General features: G+C 41.9%; 3 protein-coding genes and 1 long non-coding RNA gene across 6 annotated transcripts; 2 read left to right on the top strand and 2 right to left on the bottom strand.

Annotated features, from left to right (window-relative positions):
* Positions 1-689: 689 nt before the first annotated feature.
* LOC109184183 (histone deacetylase 15) lies at positions 690-7,972 on the top strand. 3 transcript variants are annotated; one of them, XM_019334234.1, is made up of 18 exons: positions 690-819; positions 1,593-1,818; positions 1,944-2,120; positions 2,221-2,335; positions 2,959-3,032; positions 3,333-3,408; positions 3,568-3,632; positions 3,901-3,956; positions 4,106-4,229; positions 4,336-4,461; positions 4,593-4,643; positions 5,019-5,087; positions 5,254-5,362; positions 5,812-5,891; positions 5,980-6,062; positions 6,152-6,197; positions 6,409-6,580; positions 7,644-7,972. In XM_019334234.1, the coding sequence occupies exons 1-18, from the start codon at positions 812-814 to the stop codon at positions 7,745-7,747; spliced, it is 1,761 nt and encodes a 586-aa protein (XP_019189779.1). In that variant the 5' UTR covers positions 690-811; the 3' UTR covers positions 7,748-7,972. The 3 variants fall into 3 exon arrangements, with proteins under 3 accessions (XP_019189779.1, XP_019189778.1, XP_019189780.1); XM_019334233.1 differs by having other exon boundaries at positions 1,593-1,860; XM_019334235.1 differs by lacking the exon at positions 690-819 and having other exon boundaries at positions 1,593-1,864.
* A 38-nt stretch (positions 7,973-8,010) lies between these two features.
* LOC109184185 (transcription factor DIVARICATA) lies at positions 8,011-10,255 on the bottom strand. The gene is made up of 2 exons (XM_019334237.1): positions 9,597-10,255; positions 8,011-8,745 (listed from the first exon to the last, which is right to left on the bottom strand). The coding sequence occupies exons 1-2, from the start codon at positions 10,007-10,009 to the stop codon at positions 8,262-8,264; spliced, it is 897 nt and encodes a 298-aa protein (XP_019189782.1). The 5' UTR covers positions 10,010-10,255; the 3' UTR covers positions 8,011-8,261.
* Positions 8,916-9,577, bottom strand: LOC109184186. Its single transcript, XR_002054733.1, has 2 exons — positions 9,324-9,577; positions 8,916-9,118 (listed from the first exon to the last, which is right to left on the bottom strand). It is a non-coding gene; the product is annotated as an uncharacterized LOC109184186 (long non-coding RNA).
* A 5,958-nt stretch (positions 10,256-16,213) lies between the features above and the next one.
* Positions 16,214-17,309, top strand: LOC109184184. Its single transcript, XM_019334236.1, has 2 exons — positions 16,214-16,634; positions 16,717-17,309. Exons 1-2 carry the CDS (start codon positions 16,224-16,226, stop codon positions 17,218-17,220), a joined length of 915 nt encoding a protein of 304 aa, XP_019189781.1. The 5' UTR covers positions 16,214-16,223; the 3' UTR covers positions 17,221-17,309.
* The last annotated feature ends 2,499 nt before the right edge of the window (positions 17,310-19,808 follow it).

Raw genomic sequence — 19,808 nt, 5'->3', positions numbered from 1 at the left:
ACTAAAATTTCAGAATGAATGAACAACATAATGCTGTTGAGGGGAATCGAAACTGATTTTTTTTTTAAAGTGGGATGCGTGTTTTTAATAAAACAACATCGTTTTTGCATCCGTATGCACCATGCATGGTGCATACGGATGCACAGCATAACGATCCGTTTTTATCCATTTAAGTCAATCAATACTAGTTTATGTTCTTCTTTTGATTTGATTATTAATGACATTAGGGAGATAGCTAGAGACTTTTCTAATTTTCAGCTTTCATTTTGCTAGGCGGTCCGCGAACAAAGTTGCCCATGAGTTAGCTCGAGAAGCCGTGTTTAAGTCTGACTATATGGTTTGCGTTTCGGTTCCTTTTCCTTGTATTGCTCATGCTCTTGAGTTTGACTACTATTATTAATATATTTCTTCACCGTTTATTCCAAAAAAAAAAAAAAAACCCGATAAAGTGTGGGTATGTGGGTACCCACCTTTGTGTTCTAGTGCTAATAATCAAAAGTTGTGGTAAAAAATATAAATATAGAAAAGTTGGATGGTTTTATGTTTTTTTAATTACAAAATCCACTGTACCCAATAGATACTCGCGCCCCGGTTTTTGTTCCTCCGGTTTCTACTCCCCGGCATTCGAAGATATTTCTCCGTCACTCCGCAGCGGTACCGTTAGCTTCCACTTTTGCCCTAACCTCGTACGTTACTCTCCTTCTACCTTAAATTTTTCGAATATTTTCTTCTGTTTTCAGATTCTCCATTTCGATTCAATTTTCTCTACCAAAATCCGCAAAATACATATCCCTACATTCTATTTCTATACATGGGTAGGTATATATATTTTACTTCATCGAGTATATATAAATATATGTATAAATGAACAAAAATGCTGCATTTTGTATGCAAAATGTTAGTGTTAACATAGAAGCATAAATACTTCCATAGAGTGACAGTTTTTTTTTTTTTTTTTTTTTTTTTTTTTTTTTTTTTTTTTTTTGAAATGTTAAGCTCTATGTAGGACTGGTGCTCAAAATAGCTTTGCATGCTTCATATTATCCTCAACTTCTTTTCTGATGTGCTTGAGAGCCTTTTCATGTCCAGCTCTGGATAAAGTAAAAATAAAATGTTTTGTTTGCTTAATTTTTAATTTTTTGATTGGAGCTTAATTATGTCTCAGTGTCATTCTCTTGGAGACAAGGATAGTGATTACTTTAGTAATTCAATTTTACTAAGATTTTTATTTTTATTTTTATTTTTTGGTGGTGCTGCTATGAGGTTTAAGGGTGGTTCAGAAATAATCAAGAACATATTTTTTTGACTTGTACCATGCTGTACTCAAGATTCCTGATGTTTACATCTTTGTGCTGTCTTGTGAAAGTTAGTGTATGTTTTGAAAATTTTGAATTCATTATAAAAGCTTAACTTCTTTATGGCTTAGATACAGCATTTAGCTATTTGCTTCTATACTCTGCTGATGGCCTTGAATTTTCTTGTCTGTTTATAAATATGAATCCTTTATCTCATATGCATTGACTTTTTCTTGGTTTGATATCTTTTGCAATTAATCTAACTCTGCATGATGCTTGTGATATCTGTACGTACAGGAATGATTTGAATAGAGAGTGTCTTATCAATTCTGAGAGTGCAAAGATCTCAGAAATGACCCACTTAAATAATGATGAGACTGGCAATGATAGTCGAAGGAAACAGTTGCTTCGTGAAGAGTTAAAAGGGAGAGTTGGAGAGGAGGGAACTGTAGCATCTAGTGATAATACTAGTCATGATGTGAAAAACTCTGAGGATGTATCTGGAATCTCTGCCAGACACTTGGTGGGCATTTCTAATTCAGAAAATGAGCCACTTGTTATACCCGTGGTTACATGATTCATTTATTCTGTTAATATCTGAAATCCATATTTGATGGTTTGTGGTTATAACGTTATTATTAATTGCAGAAAAATGGAGAGCAGCAGATTGATATGACCTTGGAAGACATTTATAATGGACATTATGATTTCAATGACGAGGATGATGATAGTGACTGGGATCCATTAGAAAAACAAGTAGAAGTTGTTAAGTGGTTTTGTGTTAATTGTACCATGGTTAACCTCAGTGATGTTGTGCATTGCGACGTACGGTTCTATTATCTGTGTTCATTTTATGCATATTGGAATTCATCGTATATTCATGATTTTTGAAGAACCACAATATAGGATATTTTATAATATGCAGATATGTGGAGAGCACAAAGATTCTGGAATTCTTAGATTTGGACATTTTGCCTCTCCATTCTTGCCAAAGGGAGATATAACAGAAAATGAATTGGAAGCTACTGAAAGATCAAAAGGTTGTGACTTGTAATATACAATGACTTCTCTAAAATACTTTTACTTAATTAAAGTATTTGTTCTGGCCGGCCAAATGGAAAAATATAGAAAACGTAACATGATCTATAGTTCCCGGCTTGGTGTCTAGGAATTGTCAAATGTCAGGCCAAATTCAGGTGTTCCTATCCCTACTCATTGTTGCACTATCTAGGAGTCACTAATTAGTATGAAGAAGGTAAAAAATGTTTCCTTTCAATAAAGGGGTTTTTTTTAGCACCTTCGATAACTGTTAAATATAGAAAAATGTAAAGTTCCCTGGCTTAGTGTCTAGGAATTGTCCAATGTCGAGCCAAATACAGGTGTTCCTATCCATACTTATTGTGTACTTTGTATGAGCCACTAATAACTAATAAATATACTTATATACTCATTCATGAAGAAGGTAAAAAATGTTTCCTTACAATAAAGGGGTTTGTTTAGTTAGCACCTTCACTAACTATTAAATAACCATTTTTCCTTTTTTTTGCATAGCACCTTTGCTAGCTGTAAAATACAGTGTAACTCCTTATTCACTATCAATTAGAACTTGGTAGTGACATCATGCATTGTTCAATGGTTTTACTAACTGTTAATCATTTTCTAGATTCACGCCTGAAAGGTTCTTCATCGGACTCCACCGTGGTCGGATTTGATGAGAGGATGCTGCTTCATGCTGAAGTATGCTACATTTTATAGCATTCATTTGTTTCTTCTTTCTGAACTATTTTTTATTTTTTATTTTCTCGTGCGGTACCTATTAAAAAGGAAAGAAGAAAAATAAATGAAAATAAAAGATAAAGATCTGAGCTATTTTCTGTCGTATTTTCTCTGTTTTCCACAACAATAATTATTTGAGTAGGTATAGTCGTTCACGATTCTTTTAATTGCTGGGACAGCAATTTTAAGGTTACGCCCTGAATCTTCATTCTCTCTTCTCTCTTATAGTTGACATTATTCCTATTTCTATCTTGTTGAAAGGTTGAAATGAAGTCTCACCCGCATCCTGAGAGACCAGATCGTCTTCGAGCTATTGCTGCTAGTCTTGCTAGTGCAGGTATTTCCCAACCCTTTAACAACTAACACGTCACAGATGAGCAGACCGGAGTGCATGTTTTGGGACGCATAAATTTTGTAAAATATTTTACACTCAGCACATCTAAGTTGCACCTATTTATTGTAGAATATTTATTAATTCATTACTTAATATTTGAAGGTATATTTCCTGGGAAATGTTATCCAATTTCAGCAAGAGAAATTACAAGAGAAGAACTTCTGATGGTAAGATAATGGGAAAACACTTGTTTACCGTTACAAGTTATCTGAGGACCGAAATATTGGTGGATGAGAGTTTGGACTGGAAGAGGAGTTCTTAATGAAGGTCTAGGTCTAGGTGGCTAGGTTTGCCCTCAGGTTTTTTGAAATTTAATGTTCTGTTCTTGTGAGAATATAACTTTTAGTTAGAGGCTAGGAGATGGAATTTCTTAAGTTTTGGAAAGAGTAGTAGCTTCTTGGATTATAATTCTATCGTATACTTTGGGGAGCTTAGGTACATGCTTTGGAGAATATTGAAGCTGTGGAACTTACAAGTCGTCTTCATGCTAGGTATGTTAAGTTTATGCCATTGATTCACACTCTTTCTATTCTTGCCTTGGTACCATGCTACCAGTGAGGATGTATGCGTGGCTCAGGGTGAGTGATGACCTATATCTTCTTTAAATATCTTCTAATTGAATAATCTTTAAAAATGGCAGTTATTTTACTCCTGATACATATGCAAATGAGTATTCAGCACGTGCTGCTAGACTTGCAGCAGGTTTATGTGCTGATCTTGCTTCAACTATCTTCTCTGGACGTGCTAAAAATGGTTTTGCTTTGGTAAGGCTTTGAACTTTGATTGTTTGTTGGAAATTCTAAAGCTCTAAACGTGCTCTAATGATAAGGAAAAGTCACTGAGATCAATTCATGTGGAAAATTGAGTTAGGTTCGTCCTCCTGGCCACCACGCTGGTGTGAAACAGGCCATGGGCTTCTGTCTTCACAACAATGCAGCTGTTGCAGCATTTGCAGCTCAGAATGCAGGAGCAAAGAGGGTGTTAATAGTTGACTGGGTAATGATGTTAACTCTGTCACTTCATACTGAATTATTATCCTTATTTATGAAATTTATGAATGAAAGATCAAAGATGTTCCTTGTGATTACCTATATCTTATTCAGTCTTACTTTACACCGTGGTTGCAGGATGTACATCATGGGAATGGAACACAAGAAATATTTGATAGAAGCAAATCGGTGAGTCTGTAGTTGCCAGATTACACTTTTCTTTTTGATAGTGTTTTTAAAAAGATAACAATAAGGATTACTTGCACTACAATTTATTGAGGAGTAAGTTAAAGTTCATGAGGAGCATCTTACTTTTGCTGTGTTAAGTTTCTATTTGGACACTGTGAAGTATACTAAATCAGAAACAGTCATGGATGCTTAAGAAGTTTATCATGGAGTAAAATATATGTGAAGTCTTGCCTAATGTGGATAGCATCCATTCTCCATTTATAGGCTAGTGGTTGTTCAGTAAAACAAGTTACTTTTGTTTTTATTTTAGTTTTTTTTTCCTACTACATTTTGCAACCTTACGGATAATTTTATGATTCTTTGGATCCATTCCAGGTTCTGTATATATCTTTGCATAGACATGAAGGTGGGAGATTTTATCCTGGTACTGGAGCTGCTGAAGAGGTACATGAGATGCCTCTATATGTGTGCATGTATTTCCACATTAATCTAAAAGTTTGAGGGATCTCCGGATCGGATCATCTAAAAAACTTTAAATCACATAGGGGATATGTGTTTCAATGCTCTATTTGTGTGTTGTAAGTTTATCATAGCTGATGCACCTTCGCAGGTTGGTTCTTTGGGTGCAGAAGGATACTGTATCAATATTCCATGGAGTCGTGGTGGAGTTGGTGACAATGATTATGTTTTTGCATTTCAACATATTGTGCTTCCTATAGGTTGGTAATATTCTTTGTTTTTTTTTTTTTTTTTTTCTTTTTTTTTTCAGTTTGAAATTTAAGAGCAATTATTGCTTAATAACCTAAGAATATATTCCGGTTTAAAAAAAAAGCCTAAGAATATATTCCCAAACGCAGCAGAGGAGTGAGGGGAATAGGGCAGTGATAAAAGCTTTGAAGATTTATCTTGTATTGCTTGTTTGTGTTGAAGATAAATGGAAAAGTTGTTTGAGATTACACTTTTAGACCAATCATTATATTCTTCAGATATTGAAATTTCCATTTTTAATATCTTTTTTGCATCCTTTGTTATATTTATTCCATTTTTATCTTATTTTCTTCATGCATTACATATATTATGTGTTATTTTAAAGCCATGTTTTGAGTTTTATTACTATTAACATTATTTTATCGGTAGAGATGCTAATGCTTTATACAATTAATGACAGCCTCGGAGTTTGCTCCAGATTTTACTATTATTTCAGCAGGATTTGATGCCGCAAGGGGAGATCCCCTTGGTTGTTGTGATGTAAGAGGCGTTTTAATCCATCTCATTCGCTTGTTTCTGTGTACTGTATTTCTCTCTTAACTTTATTATATGTAACTATCCTTTGTAGGTAACTCCTGCTGGTTATGCATTGATGACACAAATGTTAACTGCTTTATCTGGTGGAAAATTACTTGTCATCCTTGAGGGAGGGTGAGTCTCCTTACTTGTGCTATTCAATTTCCCTTGTAACAATATTGCCTCAATGATATATATATATATAACGTGGCTATATCTTTCAGGTATAATCTTAGATCAATATCATCTTCAGCTACAGCAGTGATTAAGGTAAGCTTTGCCAAGCCATACTCTTCAACTTAAAGTACAGGCTATTAGCCGCACAGAATTTGACTTGACACTCCCTCCAACTATCACATTAAGTTTTGTTCTCTTAGTTATGGACTTGTGGTGTATTACTTGGAAACCCAATTCAAAATTATGCATTTTCTCGTAAATGCTTGCAATTTGCAGCTTTCTAATTTAGTCCCTTGTCATTAAGGTCTTGCTTGGCGAAAGTCCAGAAGCCAACCCGGATTGCACTGTACCTTCCAAGTCTGGATTACGAACCGTAATGGAGGTCATGAAAATACAGATGAACTTTTGGCCTACACTAGAGTCCAACTTCAACAAGGTTTTGTCACGCTGGGGATTGTACGCTTTCCAGAATACAAGTGAGTATACCTCCACAATAAGGCCTCTCAATTTAGCTTTCAAGTTTTATAAGTTCTTCACTTTTTTCTAAGTGTGCTTTCCCCGCTCTTTTCATTTGATTTTCTCTCGTAAAATCTATAAGACCTTTGAAGGTGGTTTCAGTTTTGAGGATATATATTAATCTTTCATGGAATCAATCATCACCAAACACCACGCCTGTAGCTACAAATTAAAAAAATCCCACCTTGATAGGATGTGCTTTTTCCCGAGTAAAAGGAAACATCAATATTGGGTATACTGTCCCTAGTTTGTCAGCAAAAGATTTATCATGGTTGTTTAGCAAAACACCATACTGAACTGCCTGCCACTCATCACAAATAAAAGAGAAGAAAAATCGGAACATGAGGAGGATGGATGGTTGGGTATCCGGTGAACCATTGTCTAAACTATCTTCATTTCGTCCTGCATTGTTCTGGGCACTTGCCTCATAGATGCTTTCCTAGCAAGTCGTTTTCTTTCTGTCAGGTTTTTGTAGTAACAACACTCTCTAGTCTCTACCTGTGCTTCCTATCACCCTTTTAAAGTCGTTATTTCTGGGGGTAAACTCCAGCCAGGATAGCAAGAGATCCACACTTGTAACCAAAAGGTCACGAGTTCAACCTGGGGGGTTGTGGTTGAGTGGAAGGGACTCATCCATCCTTAACCAAAGGGTCAAGGGTTCGATCCTTGGCTTTGGGTATGGAGTAGCCTTAAATCTCCAGGCCAGCTGTCCCACCCAAAGAGGTGCCTACAATTTAGCGAGGGGATTAGTCACTGTGTTCGACGGTGGAAACCCTGGGTACACCCAAAAAAAAAAAAAAAACAAGGTCACGAGTTCAAATTCTTGCCCCCCCCTTAGTTTGAGCCGATCAGCTATGGGTAACCTAGGCTAGTTTACTTGTGGTCATTTGCCGACTAGGGTCACAAGGCGGAGTTTACCTACACCAGAAAGGGTTGTAGGGTTCCCCTCGTCATTCAAAAAAGTCACTATTACAATGTAAATTCCAGTATACTATTCTGAACCATAGTTGACACTGAATGCAGGAAAACCTACTAAAAAAAGGCGCCGGGCTGTCGTACCAGTTTGGTGGAAGTGTTGGGGACGAAAGCGGTTTCTCTATCACCTATTAACTAAACGGCTTCGTTAAAATCTAAGCACTACTAAGCAATTGTAGATCATCCAGATACATCATGTTTTTGTAACTATCAGACTTTCTGCACCTGTTTTAGGGTTTCAAATAGGTACCATTTTGTGGAAGTGTTGTTGGTGCTGTTAGTAGTAATTTTGAGCTGCCGTTTAAACCTCTTGACAGGCACACTGCGTTGGTAACGCAATTTTGTTAAACAATGTAGTTTTCAAGTACAAGGTTATGTTAATATTGTTGTGCCATTCATTGTATATACCTCGGAAGAAGTAAAACAATAACCTTGGTATTTACAAAACCATCTACCTAGTTACATAAGGAGAGAAAAAGTGTTAAAACTCTTATAATCTATGATTGAGCCAATGTCACTTAATTGAACTATAATGCACATGGGTCAAACTACATTAAAAGATTAAATCTGATTAGCTGGTCTAACCCATGATCTTATAAACTCATATTCTTTCTTATTTTTTTTTCGATGTGCCCATCCGCCACCCCTAAAGCACCATGAATTTGATTATTGGTGCATATTGGGTGGTTGCGGTGGCGCAATTGGATATGCTAGTGGAAGCATATAAGGTGGGTGGTGCCCAACCCCCGGTGGGAGCATGACTGGAGTTCCTACGGCGGAAGCAATGTGGCCGGGTGGAGCGGGCACGGGGTGGCCTAGGGGTGCGCCATACATGCCTAACCCCCCATGTGGGTTGACCTGGTTTCGGTGCTTGGCTGCGGGTCCAAGGGCGGCTGCAACGTTGGAAGGGGTAGGGTTCACTTGCTGGCCGGTGATGGGTGGTTGATGGGCAGCTGCTACGTCTCCACCATTTACACTAGTAATGTCATGGATGCTGGACCTCCTCCTATCTCTATTCATGGAGTTTAATCGGATAAAGTACTTTTGTGCATGACTAGCCACTTGTGTTGGCGTTCTGGAAATCACAAAATTCCTTGAAATGCTCCTCCAATCCCCCTTCCCAAACTTATCCAAACCAAGCAAAAATAACCTGCACATTCACATTCACACAATAATTCAATCTCATTCTGCTTAGTGTTAGAATCAAGCCCTTACCACTAACCCGGCTCACAACAAATGTGCAATTTCTTATAGGCAGAGTCTTGGATTTAGACACTTACGCCCAACAATTCTAAGCCCTTACCACTAACTCAGCTCACAGTGAATGTGCAATTCCTTATATACTGCCACCACATTTTTAGAGGCAGAGTCCTGGACTTGGACCCTTCTGCCCAACAATTCTAAGCCCTTACCACTAACTCAGCTTACAACGAATGTGCAATTCCTTATATATTGCCACCACATTTTTAGAGGCAGAGTCATGGACTTAGACCCTTTCGCTCAACAATTCTAAGCCCTTACCACTACAGTGAATGTGCAATTTCTTATAGACTGCCACCACATTTTTAGAGATAGAGTCTTGAACTTCGACCCTTTTGCCCAACAATTCTAAGCCCTTACCACTAACCCAGCTCACAGTGAATGAGTCCTTATATACTACCACCACATTTTTAGAAGCAGAGTCCTGGACTTAGACCCTTCCGCCCAACATTTCTAAGCCCTTACCACTAACCCAACTCACAGTGAATGTGCAATTCCTTATATACCGCCACCACATTTTTAGAGTCAGAGTCCTGGACTTAGATCCTTCCACCCAACAATTCTAGTCACATGGTACTGGATTTAGTACAATTCCCTAATTACATGGTGCTGGGCTTGACCCTTACCAGCCACCACCCAACATTCCCCTAGTTACATGCTACTGGACTTGACCCTTACCGGCCTCCGCCCAATTGCTGGTCTTCATATAGATGAATATTGAATATATATGTATATATATACCTATGTTCTTCTTCCGTCCATGGAATCCCTTTACGGCGTTCTTGGTCGGAGCGGGAGCCTCCTTTACCACCACCGGGAGCGGCGGAGTCATGGGTGGCGGCGCCGGAAAACCCAGTTCCATAGGCGGCGGCGGCGGCGTTGGATCGCTTATCAGAGGATGTAATGGCGGAATTCCCATGGGTAGAAGTGGGGGGTTCCTCCCCAATGTAGGTAGGGACTGGAACGTGGCCGGCCTCAATAGCACAAACATCCTCAACTAACAATTGATAATGTTGTTTTAACTCATCGACACTCTTGCTGGGAACCATAGACGCAATCTTGTTCCATTGTTCCTTGGAATCCTCGACCCAGTGCATGGCAATAGCATTCTCGAAGGCTTTCTCTTCTTCTCTACTCCAAACCACTGCCGGCATGTTTAACTCCCTCTTCAATTCTTGTTTTTACTACTTTTTCCTTTTGTTTATAGTTTTCTGGTCAATTTCACAGTGCGATGATATATATGGTTGGTGGGTTTCTTCGGTTATGCCCTTTTTCTAGTTTCAGGGAAAAAAGAGAGATAGGGCACGCAGGGTAGGGTGTGGGGGGGGGGGGGTGGCGGTGCTGGATAAGAAATGGAGGTTTCTCAGTGTATTAATGGAGGAGGACCACTTGTGAGGCTGAAGGGATGGGTTGATTTGTCATCTTCAAACCATGTCATGCATATATATTTAAAAGAAAAAAAAAAAGAAAAAAGAAAATTCCCTTTCCAAATTCCCTTTGCAACAGTAACTCTTTAGGAACGTTTGGTTGGAAGGAGAGAATTAGGAGAATAAAGGAATTGTAATTTTGTAGGAAAAGAATAAGATGAAAATAAAGTAAGAATTCAAATTCTATTGCTACAGTAGATTAAAAGGGAAGAATTGAATAAATATTAAAATGTTCTTGGTAATAATAATAAGGGCAAAGTTGTTATTTGCTGTGGAATTCTAATTCCGTGGACTGTGAAATTGTCATTCCGAGAGGGTCTTATGAATTGCAATTGCATGGTTGAAGGAAATTGGAATTTTGTGAAATTGTAATTTCTTTCAACCAAACATGAAATTGTAAATTTCATGAAATTTAGTAGGAATAAAATTACAATTTCATCCTACCAAACGCTCCATTAAACTTTATTTTACTACAAAATTTATACTGGAGGGGAATTTTTATGGTGGTGTACTAGTGTGTGAAGTCTTTTTCAGTTGTTTTTGTTTTTGTTGTTTTTAAAATCACTAGGGAAACAATAAAACCAAAAAAAAAAAATTTAAATAAAAAAAATAAAATAAACTAAATATTCAAAGGTGCGGAATTCTAATTCCGTGGACTGTGAAATTGTCATTCCGAGAGGATCTTATGAATTGCAATTGCATGGTTGAAGGAAATTAGAGTTTTGTGAAATTGTAATTTCTGTCAACCAAATATGAAATTGTAATTCATGAAATTTAGTAGGAATAAAATTACAATTTCATCCTACCAAACGCTCCATTAAACTTTATTTTACTACACAAATTGATACTGGAGGGGAATTTTTATGGTGGTGTACTAGTGTGTGAAGTCTTTTTCAGTTGTTTTTGTTTTTGTTGTTTTTAAAATCACTAGGGAAACAATAAAACCAAAAAAAAAAAAAAATTAAAATAAACTAACACTTACAATATCAACAAAAACGGACCGGTATAGCCTGTCAGAGGAGCATTAAAGATATGTAATTGTATTTGCAAATGGTCGCTTGATGTGCTTTTTATCCAATTAGCTTAAAAGTTTGCTTTCCTATAAATATAAGCAATTCGGTGTGCCCTTGGCAAATAAATCCATAGTTGGTTCAGGTCCTTGGGTCAAGAGAGCCAAAAGATTTTGGGTGTTTGGTAAATAGCTATTAGTTGATTGAGTTAGTGGTTTTGATTAGTTTATAGCTGATGTAGATTAAATACCCGTAGTTGTATACAATAGAATGGTAGGTTCGGTCTGATAGTGTGACCGGGAACCTCTTAAATACAATGTGTCTGGTAGGTGAAAAGTCCTCCCTCAGGGTAATAAATGCTATATTTATAGAGAGCTTAGGGAGCAGTGTCTGGTCTTCCGGCATGACGAGCACGTGGTGCCCATGCTTAGGGTCCCGCGGAGGCAAGCATGCAACTGAACACGTGGGCCGCAAACTAGTTGACTGGGCGACTGGGTAGGATCCCAGGATGAGGCTGATCGGGACGTCCGGGCCTACGCGACATGGTACTGCCCGGCTATAGGTCGCTCGTATACCCAGGGTATAATCCCCATCACATAGTCCCCTTAGCCCGGAGCCTGACGAGGGATTCAAAGGAAGGGTTCGGGATAGAAAGGAGGTCGGGTCGATCGGCACGTTCGCAGCCTAGAGGTTCCCCGCGAAAGGTACTCAGTTCAGCTGGCGTCCTCGAGGGGCTTCGATTGCCACTCGTTAGCCATTCGTATTCCTTGGGAGTTGCGCGCCGCCTGGGATTTTGAAAACTCAATTTTCTTACCCTCGTTCTTTTATAAATAGGGGTCTTGGGGCCCATTTGTTCACTTCCAATCCTTCGCTCGAAACCAGAGGATCCCGATTGAACTCTTCGCTTCTTCAAGATTTCGCAGGTCTCCCAACGCTTGCTCGCATCGTTCAAATGGTAAGACTTCTCTTCCTCCCGATTGTAGTTTATCTTTATTGCATTTTTCTTAGTAACTGTGTCCCAACGTCTCAATCGAGGCCTTAGCCCGTGCGTCCTTATTGAAAATGCCCCCCTCCCCTTTTCCTTTAAGGAGAGGATGTCGAGCCCGGACAGTCAGAATGTATCTGTCCAAGACTATGCTGGTGAAGATGAAACCGGTCTGCGCACAAGTTCTGCGGAGGACGCATCTTCTGGGTCCGTCGCTTTCCTGGTTGATTCCCCTCCGCACTCCGGCGGCCGTTAGAGCCGTCAAAACGGTCTCGCGGGATGGGACGGGCCAAAACACACCAAAGCCCGTCCTCGTAGCGGGACGGGCTAAAAAGCCCGCCTCTTAGCGGGCTTGGAATGTGGTCGGCCCGCCCCGCCAATCAATTTTTTCACTGTGTTAATTTTTTTTTTTTAAATCACTGTACAATATCCTTCAAAAAAAAAAAAAAGAATCACTGTACAGACGTACAGTACACTAACACAGTAACACTACCTAGTAATGTATGCCTATAAATCTATAATCCTATAAGTTATAGCACACTAACACAATTACACAAATCAAAATAACACAAAAAATAATACTCCGTATGTATTAAATACTAAATATATATACAAAATATATATGTAATAGCAGGTCGCAGGCTAAACCCCTGACCCGCCTGGACCCGTGACCCAGGCGGGGCAACACAGTAACACTACCTAGTAATGTATGCCTATAAATCTATAATCCTATAAGTTATAGCACACTAACACAATTACACAAATCAAAATAACACAAAAAATAATACTCCGTATGTATTAAATACTAAATATATATACAAAATATATATGTAATAGCAGGTCGCGGGCTAAACCCCTGACCCGCCTGGACTCGTGACCCAGGCGGGGGGGGGGGGGGGGGGGGGTCTAAAAAGCCTGCCTCCCGGCGGATCAAAATTTGAAGAACCTGTCCCCTACCTACGGTGGTACGGGACGGGTCAACCTGGCGGGTAAAACCCATTTTTGACGGCTCTAGCGGCCGTCCACCCGACACCAAGGAAGAAGACGATGTGTTAGACGATCGGGAGGACGACGATCAAGCCCTTTCATACTCGCCTTCCTCCAATACTACGGGATCTTACCCCGGGCAGGTTACCCCGAACGCGCATCGAATCATTGCGTTCTTTCCTCAGATATGTGCTCGGCACGGCCTCCCGTGCATGATGGAGCTGTTTAACTTCATTTACTTTGTTCGCTCGCTAGCGGCCAGGTACGGGTCGGGCTTTTTACAAGCCCAGTCTCGCGGCAATCTCTGCTCCATCTTTCATCTTCCCGCGTACAATAAAGGCTGGAAGGATCGCCTTATCTCCATAAAGTACGAGTGGCATCTACTCGTCCCCCGGGTTTGGACCTCTCGCTATCTCGAGTAAGATACCCCGGACGAAACTCAGGCACTCACGGATGCTTTCACAAAGATTTACTCGGAGATCCACGACTACCATATCTGCCGGACACCTGAGGCGTAACGAGCCGCCCGACTTGAGCCCCCCAGATATGATCTACCGGAGAAGTATAAGCCCAGACGGATTGCCGTCACGGTTGCCATCACTCCTCCCGCAGCACAGCCTACAACCGGAGGTCTCTTAAGAACACTTAGCACGCATATAACACCCCCCAATTTTTAGCATAATTAAAAACCACTAAAGCTTATGAAATAAAGGTAAAGCTATCATTAATACCCAAAACAGAGCGGAAGCTAGACATACGTATTGGGGTGCTATGCCACATCTAAGCTAGAGAACCTAAATGCATAGGCTAAAACTAACTAAACAAGGCATAATCTGTATCATTATCCGAATACAATCATGACTCACATGCCGTCTAACTAAGCAAGTACTAACTAAGCTAGGAACCACAGCTCCTTCTAGCGCGCTCTCGGTCAACTAATCAGTACTTGAAAAACATGCGGTATAACAACCGTTAGCGAATAATGCTAAACAAACCACTCCCACGCGTTGAGTATAATACATATAGATATAAGAAAACCATTTTAAGACTTGAGAATACATAATATAGTCCTAAACGACTCGAGCTTCATAACCAGGAATAAGACTCGAGACACACCAACAGAATCGACACGACCAAACACATAAAGACACTAGCATGCAAGCTATGACCACTAGGCAAGACAACAATAAGACTCAACAATAACAAACAAGAGCACATAACAAGACATGTCCATGTTCCAACCTTATACCAAGTTCCAACCTTTACGCCTCTCCAACCTTATAACAGTTTCAACTTGTACCTCCAGGCCACCCTTCACACCACATCCTTATCCCTCCGGGGCACCGCATGCCCCCCGCCTACATGACCTCCTACATAACCGCCGAACTCATAGCATCCACGATGCCTTTAAATCACACACCGGTACTGCAGTACTATCACATAAGCACGCGCAGTGCATCAACCACCAATCATATCTTTTTCACCAATCTCATATCTTTTCTTTTCATCATGGACAACAACACACAAGCAAGACTCGACAATGACTCCATAAGGGGATAATCGGGGAAGAGCACATCACGCATATTGACTCTCAACAACAAGCGCCCTCAAGGCGACCACAAGACTCATAAAGATCACTATAGACCATACTCTGGCACCACACAATACGAGTATGGGCCACATGCAAGGACACGACTCACAATTCACGTTACGAAACTTAAGACATCATACTAGACCCAAAAAAATCAAAAAATCCACCTCGAGGCACGGGGTTCGGCCCGACGGAGACCGAACGACCCTGCGCTGGCTCGTACCAGCGGGTGGTGCGGCATGTGGACCACCACCTGCCGGCGAGACCTCTCGGTTCTAGCGGGTGGACCGGCAGGTGGCCGTCCACCCGCCCGTCCTCCCGCTGTAACACCACCCCCGTTCCGGCGGGTGGTCAGGTGGGGGTTCGTCCCAACACCGACTACTCGCTGAAATGCCCTACCTTGGCATTTTTTCAAACCCGGGAATTCACCCAGTTTACCCAAATAGGGACTCGAACACATAGAATATGCCAAGAAACAACACGATTGAACCCTAAACGCAAACTCTAAACATGCCAAGAATCAAGGATAAACACATAATGGTTCAAGAGCATCAAGAACCTCAAGAACATTAAGAAACCAACATATAAAACCCTAAAGACAAGCCCTAAACCTTGAATAACGCCCGAACATGCATAAACCCACCCAAGAATGCCAAAAACACCAAGAACGACATGATTCGCAATATAAACCCTAAGGACCAGTTCTAACATAATTAAATACAAGAACATGAAAATCACCACACAAGGTCATCAAGATTATGAAGAATAACAAGAACCCATATCATGAATCCTAACTACAAGCTCTATCAAAGCATAACCACAAATTCACGCATACAATCATTCAAAGGAGCCAATCAATAAAAGATAACAAGGAAAATAGGTTTTGTAAGACATGGGTTACCTGGTAGTTTCAATTAAACTTCTCAGAACTTCTAGGATCTTTCCTCAGGGTCCTCTTTCTATCAATCTTTCATAGGCTTGGTGACAGGGATTCTTTGTCTGGGTTGTGAAAAGGAATTTCGAGTGATGGAGAGGGAAAGGGTTCTAAAGCTTTCTAATTCCTTTTATATAGATTTAGGAATCCTAATCAGGGTCTAATTAATGATGGGCCTTCTCTCCTTAATCTAACGGGCTTGGGGTTTCATTAAGGGTAAGGGTCCATGATCCTCCGTGGACCATATCAATTAATTTAGGGGATTCTGATTGAATTAAATTCTTTTTAACTAATTTTTAACGGAATGAATTAAATAACTAATCCGAATTTAAAGGGCGTAACACGGGGGTGTTACACCGCACACCCGAAGATAGTGGTTTATCGTACTAACTTTGCATTTTTATTTTCCAGATATGGGCTTCAACAAGGGCTTCATGGCCGCTCCAGCGTCTTCCAGCGGGCCCCGACCCAAGATTACCCTCGGGGGAAAGAAATCAGGCCCTGCCGGTCAAGTGCTTGCTGACCCGACCATCCCTTCCGGTGTGCCCCTAGACATCACTTCAGCTCAGTCGGCCTCTTTCGACCAGGACCTGCAGGTCATTCGCGTTAAGACCAAGCGGGGGAAGGAAAACGCTCCGAATGCAGATGTTGAGGAGGTCCCCCCACTGAAACGGGCCAGAGGGTCAGACTCCCCGACCCAGACACCCGTCATCGATGTCCTGCTGAGCGGGGAACATCCCGCGACCAATCTTAGCCGGCTGAATGAGCTGATCCCGGTCGATGACGGTGCGAAGGGCTTGTCGCTCGACCAGATTAGGGAGCGGGGCGCCCATGACGTCGTGCAGGTATACTCTTAATGCTCTTCACCTTACTTTTCGTCCCATGTTTCGTCCGTTTTACACTAACGCTTTGCTCACTCGGGGATAGCTGACTCACACTCTGACGGCCCTGTTCCGCCGAGCAAAGGCCACGGAGGATGGTGAAGCATTGCGAAAGGCCGCTGAGCGCCACGAGATGGACGCCAAGGAGCTGCGACACAGGGTCAAGTCCACCACCGACAGGATGGTCAAGGTAGAGGCCCAGGCGAAGGAGACCCAACGTTTGCTCGGGAGCCCCCGGGAGCTCGCGGCCCGGGTCTGCAGTGACCGGGCAGAGGCTGAGGACTTCTTTCGCCACTTTTTGAAGAACTCGGTTGGTGAGGAACTAGCCTGGACCTTAGCCAAGTGGGCTTTCAACGCCGGTCAACGTCGGGGGCAACAGGAGGACCGGGGTGCTCTGGCTGCCTCGCTCGACGACGACGACTTAGCGTCTGTTCTTGGCATCCTTCCCGATGAAGTACCTGATCCCGGTCCCGAGCCGTTTGCAACCTCGTCGGCCACCGAGCAACCTCTTCCCGGCGAATCTCACTCGCAAGCGCCTCCCCAAGAGTAGGTTGAATGAACGGGAGCCCGACCCCGAATTTGTGTCGTGCTGTTTGCGCCAAGCGCCTTTTGACTTGGGGAGCCCGACCCCCATGTGCCGGGCAAATTATAATTAATCACATTCCTCACTTTCTTTTTCGTTAGTCTTACAAGTCGATGTCGCATTTGTCGAGTTTTTATCCACGGGTTATTCCACGCTAACTTTCACTTTATCCATAGTGTACTACCAACATTGCTAGACCGAGATGAGCCCAGGCTTACGACCAGTTTTGCTTTCGTCGAGTTTGTCGGGCTTTTATCCACGCTACCGGTCGGTTTATTCATAGTGTACTACCAACCTTGCTAGACTGGGACGGACCCGGGCTCAAGGTGAGCTTAGCGGTGAATTCTTCTGGTGGTGCTACCAACCATGCTAGACCGGGACGGATTTGGGCTTAAGCCTACCCTCGTAGGGCTTGATGGTCTACCAACCGTGTCGGGACGGACCCGGGCTTATGTCTACCCTCGTAGGGCTTGATGGCCTTTCGACCGTGCTGGGACGGACCCGAACTTATGCCTACTATCGTAGGGCTTGATGGCCTACCGACCGTGTCGGGACAGACCCGGGCTTATACCTACCGTCGTAGGGCTTGATGACCTACCGACCGTGTCGGGACAGACCCGGGCTTATGCCTACCCTCATGGTAATAAACGCTATATTTATAGAGAGCTTATAGAGCAGTGCTCGGTCTTCCGGCATGACGGGCACGTGGCGCCCATGCACAGGGTCCCGCTGAGGCAAGCATGCAGCTGAACACGTGGGCCGCGGCTACTGATGGTGGTTGGGCCCACAATCCGGTTGAGGCGAGTCGTGTACCTCTAGATCACTCATCCCGGTTAACGGTCTTGTCCTGATAGGAAACTGAAACAAGCGGGCGCAAACTAGTTGATTGGGCGACCGGGCAGGATCCCAGGATGAGGCTGATCGGGACGTCTAGGCTTAAGCGACATGGTACTGCCCGGCCGTAGGTCGCCCGTATACCCAGGGTATAATCACCTTTAATAGCATTAGCTGATTGTAGAAATATGTTTGATAAATTAGCTGTTAGCTGATAGCCGATTAAATGCAAAACGACTTTCTAAAAAAGCTGATCGAAAAAGCTACTTTGAGCAATAAACTGTTACAAAACTAATTAATCAGACACTTATATTGCATGTTTAACCATGTCAAACAGTTAATAGTGGTCAAATAAGTAAAAATTAGCAAATAAGCTAACTATGTTAACAAACATGACCTTAGTATAATTGTAAGCCTGTAAGGTGAACCCTAGGATCTTGGAGGAATATTTTGGGTGTGGCCTAGAACGGTCCTTGGTCCATCCAAAATTTCATAACGAGCTAGCACTCAATCCTTGACCTCGACCTCTGCCTAGGTTCAGATCCTTGACCTCAATCATGATCCTCAAATTGGGAAACGTAGTTGGGACAATCCAACTAAATTGGTCAGATCATTGGCTTCTTAACCACAAGATTTTAAGTTCGACTCTTAATGGGAGCAACATATTGGTCTTTTTAGTTTGATTCGGTTAGCTATGAGTAACCTAGGTTAGTTTACCTATGATGTACTAAATACATACGTATACTACGTAATACGGTGCTAGGGTCGGTTCCGGCTACAGTCCCCTTACTTAGTATGCTTGTTGGATTAAGTTATGAAGCTCGGAATACTTGATAGTGGGTTAGAGGTTCCCCAGCCAACAGTTAGCGTGTAGAAATAGCCAAAAGTCTCTCCCTCCAGCAATTAATGCGGTATTTATAACGAGAAAAATGAAACATGCTCTGGTCTCACGGCATGTACGACACATGGAACCCATGCACAGGCTCAGACCGGGGCCCAAGGTGGCTTGACCACGTCTCCTAATGTTCCTGAAGTTATTGGGTGCATTGCTATTGCATTCTGCTACGGGATTCAGGTCGGTAGGTCGGTCCCGACTTGATTAGGTCGGGACACGACAATTATTATAGCACCTCCATATGGTTGCCGATAGTTGAGCTCGGTAGGAGAGATGGTAAAAAAAGTGAGCGTATCTGGTCGGTTTAGATAAGACCGAGCTTTATTCATATAGTGGGTCCGTTACCGACCACCATATACATACTGTCGATAGGGAATAATCCCCAACCAAGTAGCCCCCTAGCCTGGAGCCTGATGTCGGTTCGCTGATGAAGGGTTCGGGCTACAACTCGTGCGAGGTCTATACTTCAACGTTGATCAGGTGCAGCGTGGGTGCACGGATGGAGCACAGATCACCGTCTGTATGGTCAGATGGACACGTGTCGGCCATCATCCAGTTGTTTTGGGATTCGTGCCAAATTTTAAAATTAAAAACGTTTTTCCCTCCAACCACCCTTTATAAATAGGGCGTTTTAGGGGGTCCCAATTACGTCTTCTTCTACTTATTTTAGATCGGAGCTTTTTGAGCTACTCCACTAAGAACCTAACCGCAAGTTGTACTCTTTCGCACCAACTGCAATCATAATCGGTAAGTACTCTTCCCGAGCTTTCATTTTATTCTTTGTTAGTTAAAGCTTTTTCCGTTTTAAAAGCGCCTTACATGTAGC

This window comes from Ipomoea nil, unplaced genomic scaffold (genome assembly GCF_001879475.1).
Source record: "Ipomoea nil cultivar Tokyo-kokei standard unplaced genomic scaffold, Asagao_1.1 scaffold1250, whole genome shotgun sequence".
In the NCBI taxonomy this organism is placed as follows: Eukaryota; Viridiplantae; Streptophyta; class Magnoliopsida; order Solanales; family Convolvulaceae; genus Ipomoea; species Ipomoea nil.
Note: the sequence above shows the minus strand (reverse complement) of the source record. Positions and strands in the feature narration are given on the sequence as shown.